Source organism: Triturus cristatus, chromosome 3_1 (assembly GCF_964204655.1).
Source record: "Triturus cristatus chromosome 3_1, aTriCri1.1, whole genome shotgun sequence".
Lineage (NCBI taxonomy): Eukaryota > Metazoa > Chordata > Amphibia > Caudata > Salamandridae > Triturus > Triturus cristatus.
Window position 1 is genome coordinate 602502088 of NC_140583.1, and position 13208 is coordinate 602515295.

General features: G+C 42.0%; 1 protein-coding gene across 3 annotated transcripts in view; it reads right to left on the reverse strand.

Annotated features, from left to right (window-relative positions):
- IGF1R (insulin like growth factor 1 receptor) overlaps positions 1-13208 on the reverse strand; it is a 900683-nt gene that overhangs the window by 160185 nt on the left and 727290 nt on the right. For all 3 annotated transcript variants that reach the window (XM_085644514.1, XM_085644512.1, XM_085644513.1), the window contains exons 8-9: positions 9996-10122; positions 1998-2236 (exon numbers count right to left, since the gene is read on the reverse strand). In XM_085644514.1, the coding sequence (XP_085500640.1) occupies positions 1998-2236; positions 9996-10122 (366 nt within the window). The remainder of the gene's footprint in view (positions 1-1997; positions 2237-9995; positions 10123-13208) is intronic.

A 13208-nucleotide genomic window follows, 5' to 3' on the forward strand; every position in this document is an offset into this window, starting at 1 on the left:
GCGGAGCGAGGACGCAGCTCCGGGGATGCGGTCAGCAGGATAGAATCCAGGAAGGGCCGCGCAACCCCCCGTAGGCTGCCAGTCGGCTCCTAACCCGGTCCGCAGGGGCACAGCTGCCTTCTGCTCCAGAGTCAGCCCACGGGGACAAGCACTCAAAGCACCCACCAGCAGGGGCTGGGACAAGCCCCGAGTCCACCGCTCTCCTCTAGGCTGCGTCTCCACCGTAACCAGGCCGCAGCGTTCTATTTTCTATCAGCAGCAACAGTGCTGTCGCTTTTCAACAGGAGTGTAGAGTTAGTGACCTAGAAGAAATGGAGGGGGAAGGCCTACCGAATTTTGGCTGCCTAGAAAATCAAGCGCCTACCTTCCATTTGGGACAAGCAAAAATAGGGGGCAGCGACAAGAGAAGATATTCAATTTTAAAGGGTTAATATTCGGACCTTCTGAAGTGCTATACAAAGGGCTAGGTAGCACACCCATCTGATAGGCAAAAAGGCTAGATTGTGCCTGTCTGCAGCCCTTTTTCCTTTTGGGACGGCCCATCTGGACTGGATCCTTTGCTTCACGGCTTATTTAGATCACAAGCCTTCTTTAGATAAGAAATTGCTTCACGACAGCCGTGAAGCAAACAATCCAGTCCGGATGCGCCGTCCCAAAAGGCGAAAGGGCGGTAACAAAGAAGCCTCATTTTCAATGGAAGTCCACCGTTTATCATAAACGATGACACCATCCAATGAAAATGAGGGGTGGGGCTTTAAGTCCCCGTCTGAAAACTCCTCATCTACAATATTTCTCGCCAGAGTGAGTAGCGCATGCGCGCTGCAACGCTAGGCGAGACCTAAAAAGGACATGTGTTACAGGACTATCAATATCAAACAACTACTTATATTTTAAGCGTTTTTCGACTATAAGGCACAATTATCCATATTTGATTTAGTTTGTTAATGCAGGTCCCCATCAGATTTAAGTCAGACAGGAAAGTCAGTGGAGTGCGATATCTTGAACTTTATTTTGTAAAGGCTATATTCAGCTAGAATATGTTTACAGCATTACAAAAGAAATCTGTGACCTCTAGCTTTCATCTTTCAAACATCCCTAGATGGGAAAAGGGAGCCCTCAATATTTGTGGATAGGGCATTAAATGCTGCATGTTTGCTAGGTGCCCATTCCTGGCCATTTGCTGCTATAATATCTTCACAAGATTATTGGACATTTTTGGCCATGAATTGGTAGCATTTAAACAAAATATTTTATTTGGGTCTAAGGAAACAATGAGGGGCTGTGGAGATTTTTGCCTCAGTTAGTGACTTATAAAAGGCATGGGAGGGAGAGTACTACGCGGAGGTTCGAGGAATGGCAAAGCTTAAGGCATTGAAGGCTTTCCTCATGAAGAGAGAATAGACATATCTATGACCTGTACCTTTAATCTACTGTTATGTAGCAGAAATAAATAAGTGACCTTCAAACAAAAGCACTTTCAAAAACCAATTAAAAAGCGAAAGAATGTGTGAGATTTGAAAAAACACAAAATTGTGAAAAATGATTGACTGCAAAAAAAAAAAAAAATGAACAAACTGCTTTGTGCCTAAAGAACATCAATTCACAGCAGAATAATGTTTCTCTAATGGCTGGATTTGCATAGAAAAGGCAATTTGGGAAGTTTACTATACTTTAATCAACTAAACGATTTGAAAATAGAACAGTGTTTTGAAATATTTAAACAACCATCAATGTCACTATGAATAAGGCGATGCTAAAGGACAAAGTCAAACCTCACTAAAACCAACTGACAATACATTTTTATATAGATAGAGCAAGTTAAGATGGCAAAAAATGTAAACAATGCAGTGCAACGGTATGAATTAGACGAATTCAAGTCTCCTACTTTGAGCTAGTAATTTTAGGAGCACATCTCTATTGTAGTTTTATTGCTTTTTAATTTGTTAGGATCATTCATTGAGAATGGCTCTGTGATCTCAAATTGTAGCAGTACGTACCTGCTGCACTTGTGCGTATGTAGACAACCTCGCTCTTTGCTCCATGAATGTCATTACTCTCCATAAGCGTTAGAGTGACCGCTTTGACATATATAGCGTACTGTGTCCAGGGTTTCAGTCCCTGCAGCAGAACACCAGGGTTGATTTCCTTGTTTTGAGGGAGATCCACATCCACCATGTTCCAGCTGTTGGAACCGCAGGCGTCTTGGCCATCAAACTCAGTGACATTCTGAATTGGTCTATAAAAGAAGAAGGTGAGGTGAGTAGGAGTTAGAACTTTGCAGCTAGATTTGAGGAGTTACTGAACTCGGATGTTCTGTGGATTTTTAACCACAGTGGCCTTGCTTTTTAAAATTTTCTCCTGAACCTAGTTTCAAGAGCAAAATGTTCTTGCACATTAACCAATTTTTCACGGCAATATATTCATTTATGTAGCTCTGAGCATTTTAGCAAGCTCTAGGAGTCATATTCACTACTAAACACTAAAGACTGAACATCTGTTATTGGCATCTTTTTTTTAAACTTGAACTTCGATAACCGCTGTCGCATACATAGGTTAATGTTATGGCTTTAAAAGTGTCTAAGGGAGTCTGATAAATAATTGTTCACCTGAGTCTCCATCTTAAACAGCTTCTTAAAACATTTATTTAAATATATTAAAATCCAAATTATTTAACTCGAAATAAACAGCAGTAGCATAACACAAGATGACCCCCTCCTCTCCCTCCTCCACACCCCCAGTATGTGATGAGGGACCCCAGTGGCTCCCACATCGCATAGATATTCATTGGTTTTGGGCTCAATGGAAGGCCCCTGAATGGTTGGTCCCCCTATGCTGCAGGGGTGTGCTCAGGAAAGCCAAGTGGCTTTCCCGAGCGTTTAACTAATATTTTACACCACTGCACACATTCTGCAAGATATGCAGTGGCATATCTTAGAGGGTGGAGGCCGTCTCCAAAACAAGAAACCCTGGGGGCCACGGGGGCCTCCGTTATGCCCCACTGTAAACTGCTATGGCTACAGTCAGTGAAACACTTATCACTTCCCCTTTACCAATAGGTTCTCCCAGCTATCCCATTTTAGGGATTTATAAAGTGCATGGCTATCCGCAGGCATCCCAGCACTATAACAGGTAAGGGCAGTTTGGATATCCAGTCACATAAACACTAGCTGTTTGCGGACGTCCACATCCAGTTAGGACACTGTTGAAAAGAGTTAAAAGAACTTTAATTGTGCCCCTAAAATGTCACCATAAGAGCTCCAGCTCAGCAAGACCGAACTCTCACTATGTATTTCGAGAAAACAATCAGTGAAGAGTCAGATAGCAAAGAGGAAACTTTGATTCATTCTAATCCCTGTAAAGGTTGGCAGTATATCCAGGATCTCCTGTAAAGATAATATCACAAGTGCAGCGTGGATAAATGAAGGACGATAGCCAAAGCAGCGTCCTAAATTTGATTCAGAGTGGTTTATCCGGTGTGGAAGTGTTCATCTTTTATCACCAAATTTCACATAAGGCATACAGTAGTCTAACTCAATCAAGGATAAACACACTGTACAATTTCCCTCTGATGGCTATTAAGTTAAATCATATGCATTTTCGTGCCCCTCAGAGAACAGTGTGCCCCACAGTAGGCCAGCCAAGGTCAGCCTTCACATGGTTGACACAAGAATACCAGGGTCTCGCTGAAAAGATGATGAAATTAATTTGCGGTAAAGTTGAAGTTAGTCTTTCACTTTTCAAATTGGTGTTTGTGCTGCCATCTGCCTCCCCTGCTTGGGGTGCAATCAGCGCACGTTATTTGTTCAAGGGACCTCCGGCTCTTTAAGGTATGCTACGGGTAACCGATAGTGAAAGTGAGTGACCCTGCTGCATGAAACCTCCATTAACTATGTCTTTCTGGTACAGAGGATGTGCAATTCATTTAAAAGGGAAGCCCACATTTCCTCTGATGTCAACTGCGTATGCTAAGGGATTCTTGTTCCACAGAGAGGAAAAAAATTAAGGGGCTCTGATAGACAGGGATATGCATTCTGAAACAATGTAACAACCTGCTGCTTAAAGTAACAGTATCAAATGGGCTTTGTGATCAGAACGCAGCCTAAATGACCTCATGGCCTGCCTTGCTTTCATTTTAAAAAGAAACAGAAAAAGGTGTTTCTGCCATGGTGCTTCTCCAGCATAATTTTCATTCTAATTGGATTGATTTAAAAGAAAGTGAAAGAAAATACTGGTTTTGGATAGTCAGAATAAGTGGACAATATTCATTGTACACATGCAAAAAACTGTAATACTCTACTAGTCAAACATAGGCGTTCAGGAGACCTGCTTGCTGACAATTGCATCACCCCTGGAGATCCTGTCCAAAAGATCAAGGATTACATTTTTTCAAATAATTGAGCCATGTACCCTGTCAGGAGCAACAATTAACGTTTTCACTCCAAGAAAAAGGACAAATCTTAACTATTCTTAAATGGTTGGGCACAGTCTTTGGAGGCTTTTATACATTGAGTCCATTTAGTGACATGATCACAAATTGCTAGAATCTTGTTGTACCCTTGGATGAAGTTAAGGAATTTCAGGGTCTCTAGGGAATAGTTCATTTAGGGCTCACCCACTGGCAACATCCAGCTAGCTTCCTGTAGACCCAACTCTCTGATCTCTGTCGGACTCTGACCTTTGCACACCAGAATTTCACCTGACTGGCCAATCTAACAATAAGAACTTATACTATCTCTTCTCCCAATCCCACCACAGGAACTGCTCTTGAACGCCTGTAATCGGAAAAAAGGTTGATAGTGGAGTTTGTTGTCCACTAACGGCAGCTTGACGCTTTATGGATGCTGTAGCTGGAACAAGATGTGGGGATTGCTCCATCCCTGTTTTGGCTGCATCAGGCATTGCCTCGCATTATAAACGGAAAGCGGACCAATTAAATCTCTGTTGGTCCTTCTGCTCTATGGAAAACAAATACAGCAAAATGAAAGTGGAGGAAAGACTGTCAACATCATGTGATAAAATATCTCGATTTAACAGGAATTAAATCTGAATACCATTATTCTAAATTGTAGTGTTTTTACCTATAATAACTTCCAGAATCTTTTATGAACTAATCAGGAGAATGTAAACATTGTTCAAATCTGTCATACGTCCCTTCTCAATTTAGCAAATCGACTGTGTAGGATTTATACATTCTTAGGTTTGTAGCTTATTTCTATAATCAATGATTTTCAATAAGCCAACACAGCTTTTGCTTTGTCAGGGCACTTTTACTATTCTTGTACTTGTGATGGATGGAGCTTTGGAGATCCTTTATGTGACTGCTTATAATGCTCATTGTGTTGTTGTGACGAGTCCGTCTAGACTATAGAAGACATAAAATAATAATATGCCTGCACACCAACCTTATTGCAACTACATAACAAATGAGAAAATAAATGTAATTTCTTTCAAATCAACAATGAATTGCTACGAACTGTCGCATATATATAGGGAATACAAATCATGTTGCCAAAACTTCCAAGACACAGCAGCCTAATTTGATGGTCACCCACTACTAAAGGATAAGCGTCTCCACCCCTTGAAAAACAATGAAGTAAAAAGACCTATCATAGCTAACCTCAGTGGTACTAGGAGCCAGCTGTGAGTTGCTTGGCACTAATGCGGCCTAATACTTCAAGTGTATATGTACAGACTCCAATAAAAACATATGGGTTTCTATCCATTGGTAGTAACATCCCCGGAATGTAGGCTGCAGTTGTAAAGGACTTCTTTTACTAAACAATTAACTACTTACAAAAGATAGTGAAGTACGATTTTTTAAATCTAATCTCAATTAAAACAAGCATTGGCATAGCCAATAGGTCTCGCCGTTGCATAACTAAACCCTTATAAGGTCCCAAAAGCGAGACCTATTGGCTATGTCAAGCGGCCGTGAAAGTAATCGTGGTCAAGCGTGGCGCGCGCGCCCATGCACTGTAGCTCTAGGCTGGCCTGGTAGCACTTTTTGGAGCCCTCTCAATAAGTCTCGCCAGACCAGCGCATGCGCTGGGTCAGGCAAGACCTAAAAAGGTACTTTCCTCAAGGGGGAGATACACTACCATCTATTTGAGGTTAGGATTCCTCCAATAAATTGTAAAGCTTTAATGCATTTCTGTAGGAATGGCTCTTACTGAGAGCATCATCAAATAGTGCACAACTACTCTAAAATTCTGTGCCGTTTCCTACACACTCCTGGGTGAAATGCAGTAAATGAGACTTGAATATTCTTCAGCACCACCAAATCTTTTAAATCTTTTCCAACTGATACCAAGTGCAACTGGTCATCCTCACCTCATTATCATGCCTTTACTTGCGACCCTGCATACTTAGGCACTGAGATAAATGGTGCCACTCAACCCATTTCTAGCAAATCACAAGTTCAGGGTTAGGATTTACAAAAACTTGACAAAAGTAGTTTCCTTCAGGTATCTGCCATCTCAACTCTTGGCTGGAAACATTATAAATAGGCTATTAAACTTCATGTGCTGGCAAATACAGATGCACCTGGTTTATGAACTGGACTCATCCTCTTCTACTGTGCTCTTTCATTGAGGTTGGACGAAATCCAGAGCTGTAGATATTAAAACTCTGGTATTATGATCACCTGAACTTAAAGCACCATAACTACTCAGGTCAAAGAAATATAATCACCACCTGTCTCTTCCACTGTACACCCATCTTCACCTGCACAGAAAGGAGCTTTTCTTGTACAATTTCAGCAGCAATGAGCAGTGTTGCGACATGAGTGAGGTGAGACAGTCATACAAATGCACTAGGAACCTCTGGAATTTTCCCTTAAGGGCAAGTAGAAATGCACAAATATGTTATTTTAATCTAAATGTTTTCTACCTACAGCAGATTTCTAAAAGCATTGAGTGTCCCATGACCTTAAAATATGTGTCTAGATTAAAGCTCAATAGATAGCTACAAACAGTATGCGTCTCTGCTACATGGTGTGAGAGACAAAATTTTGGCAGCACCAGACATTAAGCATTCAACTTAATTTCAAGATGGTCTCTCACTTGGTGATTGTGCCTGTTGACAAAAAATACAGGGATCAAATTGAGTTTAATAGGATTAATAAAGGTCAAGAAAATATGAAATGTGTTTCTACTAGGTAGTAAAAGGAAATCTCACTTGCAGAATTCATCTCCTTTTAAGATACCTGCAGGATTCCACAATGCCACTTTCTGGCTCTCATAGTAGTCAACTGTTTGTAAGAAAAAACACATTACTTTTAAGAGCTTGGCTGGTACATCAATGCAAGCTGAAAGTTGATGGTTCAGTTGAAAGGTGTATGGTGTAATATTAATCCCTGGACCCCGCAGCAGCCCATTAATAGCATTTATTGTAATTCTTTGCCTTTGTTAGTAATAATTTTGCTATAGATTGCAGCAGAGATCGGGCATTACCTCTCAACTAAGGTCCACTGAATGGTCTGTATCCTGACATCCCAAATTGGGTGTAGAGACCCTGGGAGTAGTCTTGCTCAGGACATGGTCACCCATTTTCAAAAGGTCAAGCAAAAGAATATTTCTGGTACGTCAAAATCAGAAATTGCAAAGGTGCCGATGTCACAAAAATGGGCAATTTCGAATGTTATCCAAATTCATCGGCAGCCAAATCTGATGCCATTTACTGTGTTTCTGTAGGATATTTGGATTACCCTTTTTAATTGGTCTTTGGTCTTGCTCAAGATTAAAAGTACAAATTGAGCAATGTAGCCATACTCTGCCGTATAATATTCTCTTTAGCAGTGACACTTCACATCCAGAAGCTCTATCACTTTCTATGAGATATTGTCACTAAACTGTGAGAATAGGAAACGTATCACCAAAACTGTGACGGAGGTTCAGGGAGGGTCAGACTCTGGGAGGATCTGTGCAGAACTCAGATGAGGACATAGGCGTCAGAGTTGTATTGTACCAGGCTGACTAATTGAGTCCTTCCAGTCAGGAAGGAGCAGACCCATCGGAATGCATGTCCTTGGATTTCGATGTCGTCTAGGTGTTGGATGAGAATAGGGTGGGAGACTGTGTCAAATGCTGCTGAGAGGTCCAGGAGGATGAGGTATGCCGTTGCCTCCTCTGTCCAGCATGAGGATTACATCTGTGGAAACAAAGAGAGCAGTTTCCGTGCTGTTGTTTGATCTGAAACCAGACTGAGTGGCGTCAAGTAGTTAGAGGTCGTTGAGGTATTCAGTGAGGTGTCTGTTGATGATTTTCTCTTTAAGACTTTGGCCGGGAATGGTAGCAGGGAAATTGGACCATAGGTGGCAAACCTTGAAGGCTCCACAGAAGGTGTTCTTATCAATGGGAGGACAGTTAAGTGTTTCCAAGCAGTGAAGGCATTCATAATGAGTGTGAGCATGGCACTGATGGTTTGTAGTCTTCTGGAGAAGGGGCGGTGGCAGCAGAGGTCCGGATGGGACCAGTGAGTAGATTGACTTCATGGTTGTGTCGGTTCCTTCTTGGGTGATGACTGGCCATGTTGTTGGCTCTTTGGATAAGATCAGAAAGCATTTAGCGAGGCGTTTCGGGTCCGGTTGCAGGCCGCAGTTCCTGTAAATTGCGGTAATTTTATTGCAGAAGAATTGAGAGAGATTATTGGAGCTGTCCTGCGAGTAGTTGATCAAATTGAAGGTGGCTGAAGGTGAGATGAAATCTTTCACAATTTGGAAGGATTTATTTGCTTCTGTTGGTGCTGGCATTGATATAGTATGCCAGAGTGGCGCGTTTGGCATTCCGGGTCATTTGGCGATAACGTCTTAGGACAGATTTGAACCTGCTCCAGTCTGCATTTTCCTGGTTCATTCTCCATTTGCTATCCAATTGTGTGCACTGGGGTTTCATCAGTCTTTTTCTCTCCATGTACCAAGTGACCTGGAGTTTAGATCTTATTGTATTGCTGTGCTTGAGGGGGAACATTGAGTCAGCGTAGGAGATGAGCTAACTGTTGAAATTTTGATGGTTTCAGGGAGGTTGCTGCTGAATTATGGTCGGTGGATGTTGAGAGTGGTGTTCTGAACCTTGTCAGTGATGCCCTGAACCTTGTCAGTGATGCCGTTTCAGTTTTGGTGGGCTGGTCTGGAGGTGAACCGTTTTTATTTTTAAGCCAAATTGCACAGACGTATGGCAGTCTCACATATGACAATTAGGGCTCTCTTCCAGGTGTTTCCAGTAAACTGCAGTAAGTTGGTATACATTTTGAAGATTCATTTAACTTACAACCAACTGTGGCTCAACTAAAAAGCATCCCTTCATAAACCACGCTTTGAGGACAGTACTGGGGCAGATATGCTACGTATTTTTGAAGGTCACTCAACCAGAAACATCACTGAGACTCAGTGAGATGGAGTAGTCTTAATTGTCACATGCCAAAAAACAAAATGTGATCTTTAAAGCCTGCTTTTCAGATAAGAATTTAGCTATTCCTTATAAAGGACGAATTATTAATTTCAAATGTCATCACTAGTTATATTTATTGATCACTGATGGATTCCTGCATAAAGGAAACCTTATTACTCTATACTGCCTTTAATACCAAACTATACTCGTCTTTAAATTATTGTGTTCTTGCTTAGGAAGCATATGAACTTTGTTCCATTGTCTCTGTTTTAACGGTGTAAGTGCAATCTTTCTGCAGAAATTTAAGAAACTGCTCGAGAACTCTTTAGCGGTCAAGAATAACAGACAGCTTACAGCTGCAAACCTCACAGAATTTCATGTTTTCATGTTTCCAGGGCATAAATGTTATTGAATACAATGATGAAGGACAAACAAAACTGGGCAGGCATATATCAGTCTAGGAAGCAAGCAAGCAGTGCCTCGCAGGAGAGTCCAAACTCACTTTAAAGTAATGTCTGCCAAAGGAAACAATGTTTGGCAGGGAAACCCAACACGATCCTGTGGTTGGTCCTGAATGACATTACCAGCCACTGAAGAGAAGATACTTACGCTTCTTTGTAGTAAACTGTGAAGCTGATGAGATCTCTGAAGTCTTGGGGACGGTACCACTCCCATGTCAACTTAATCCGGTTCTTCATTGTTGTGTTAGAGATGAACTTCAATTTATATGTTTTACCTACAAGGAAAACAATGTAGATTACAAAAAGTATGCACAACAGCCAGTCTGCCTAGAAAACAGAAAACATTTATTGTCAAGCTTTCAAAAATGCTACCACATTCAAGATGGGCTCCCATGTGCCAATGGCAGGTGCCCCTCCCATTCCCTTTAGGAGTCCTCACATTGGTGTAGAAAATATTGCTTGGTAAGGGGCCTCACTCTATGCGCGGGACAAGACAATGAGAAATGTATGGGCTGGACCAAAGACTGCAAAACAAGACTCAGCAAACAAAGTTTGTCCAATTTCTATCCACCCTCCCTGTGTTAAGTTTTTATCAAGACTTGTAAACAAAAGTTCCAATAACCAAAGACATTACTTCTCTCATTCTCATCGAGGTATAGAAGTACTGTTTTGACAAAAAAAACTGTTTAGCAATGTTATTTCTGTAGCATGAATCTTGCTGGGAAGCAATGGAGGGCTGAGCAGTGGGCGAGAGCTCAGGGATCGAATTCAAGATTGATAGAACACTAATGCAGACTCTGAACCAGCAACAGACTACATCCTAAACAAATAAGTAAACAAAGAACTAAAAAAAGAAGCAGTTCTAACAAAAGATTATGCCACAAAAGCTTAAGTGGGAATACCACAAGGTAGAAGGCGTAGGCTCTCCTCCTCCTCCCGAAAACCTGTAGGAAAGTACATTCTGTTGCAAATTATCAAATATTTGAAGTTTATCCAAATGTGCATGAAGGACAAAACAAACGTCTTGTCATCTTAAGGCTGCACTTTGGAGAACTTTTATGTTGACCTCTTCAAATTCACACCAAGATTAAAATCAATTTAGTACTTTTCCAGATACGACTACAGGCGTGTCCACCAATCGAACAGAAAACAATGATGTGCGGATCTAAGAGGTAACAAATAACTGGAAATGTTTAATTCAAAAGTACATCCTAGTAAAACAAACATCTTAACCCCTTCAGTGCCCATGACGAGATAGTCTCGTCATGGAGCGCGGTTGCACTGTGCCCATGACGAGACTATCTCGTCATGAACCCCGCCCGCTAATTCAACGCCCGGCACAGGGCGGGGAAAGGGCGGGGCACTGAAGAGGTTAACAGTATAATTTAGACATATTTCTTTCACTTCAAATAATTCCGCCAATTACTTTTCAACAACATTTTCATTAAGAAGTTTTTGTAGCTCCAAACCACAATATGCATTTATACTTCCCATTCTCCACCCATAGGAAGAAGAAGGGAAGGGGAGACTGGGAGCACAGAAGGAGACAGGAGACACAGGAACATAGATCTAACCCACAGAAAGCGTCTAGTCCGCAAGATTGCCCATATCCAGGAGCTATATATGCGCTTTCGGCTGGAATAAGGGTTTTTATTCAACACTTAGAACCATATTTAACATGGATCAACCTACTGGTTTGGCATTATCCAGAAATGCTTGGGCTCTCTACGTGTGTGAAAGCAATATTCCTCTGCCAGGTCAACCTGCGCCTAGTTTACCATCACAAAGTAGACTGGATGTCCATAACATCAAATTGTACTTCTATCCAGCAGTACATGAGCTTAAAAAGAATGCTATGGATGGTCTGTAATATCCACAAGGAATATGCTACTTACCAGTATGCATCTGTTCTTGGCATGTAGAGCTGCAGAGTCACACACTGAGGATAAGATCGCCATCTGGTGTTGGGCTCGGATGATTGCAGGTTGTTGTTGTCTTCGGAAGAAGCCTTTGGTCACGAGGTTGGTGACTCCTCCCCTGGACAACAGTGCGCATGGGCATCCACTCCATCGTCAGATTGTTTTTTCGCCATGATGGGAAAAGATGGAGTGTATAGGAATGAAAGAAAGGATGTCCATGTGTAATGTCTAAGTAAGACGGATGCTGGAACAGATACAGGTCCCGGGGAGGCGGGCGGGCGTGTGTGACTCTGCAGCTCTACATGCCAAGAACAGATGCATACTGGTAAGTAGCATATTCCGTTCGAGGCATATGAGCTGCAGATCACACACTGAGGATAGATTATACAGCAGTGCTTCCCCTTAGCGGTGGTCGCCTGTATCCGTTGCAGCAGCTTGAAATAAAGTTTTTAGGACAGCCTGGCCCACTGAGGCCTGTTGTTTGGCCTGCACGTCAACACAATAGTGTTTAGTGAAGGTATGCGTTGTAGACCACGTGGCTGCCTTGCAAATGTCTTCTAAGGGAATGTTACCTAAGAAGGCCATAGAAGCCCCTATATTACGCGTGGAGTGCGCCCTAGGGGGAACTGTAAGTGTACGTTTAGCCTTTAGGTAGCATATTTGGATGCATTTAACTATCCACCGGGCTATACCTGATTTGGAGATCGGATTGCCTTTATGTGGTGGTGCGAAAGCAACAAAGAGTTGTTTTGTCTTTCGAAAAGGTTTTGTTCTGTCGATGTAATAAAGTAAGGCTCATTTGACATCTAAGGTGTGTAGGGCCCTTTCAGCTACGGAGTCTGGGTTTGGGAAAAAGACTGGTAGCTCTACTGATTGGTTAAGGTGGAAAGGGGAAATCACTTTTGGAAGAAATTTAGGGTTTGTCCTAAGAACCACTTTGTTACGGTGTAGTTGTAAGAAAGGTTCCTCTAGTGTAAGGGCTTGTATTTCACTTACTCTGCGTAGGGAAGTGATTGCGATAAGGAAAGCTACCTTCCATGTAAGGAATTGTAATTCACATTTGTGCATAGGTTCAAATGGGGGACCCATGAGTCTTGTTAGAACCACATTGAGATTCCACACTGGGGCAGGTGGCAATCTTGGGGGAAGAATTCTTTTGAGACCTTCCATAAACGCTTTGATGGCTGGTACCTTAAAAAGGGACAGGTGTTGCCTATTTTGCAAGTAGGCTGCCAAGGCTGCTAGGTGTAAACGTATAGAGGAATACGCTAGATTGCATCTTTGCAAGTGTAGTAGATAGCAAATGATGTTTTGGATGGAAGCATCCAATGGATGTATGTCATTATTAGCGCAGTAGATGGCAAATCGTTTCCATTTAGCGGCATAACACGCTCTAGTAGTAGGTCGTCTGGCTTCCTTTATGATATTCATACAGTCTGGAG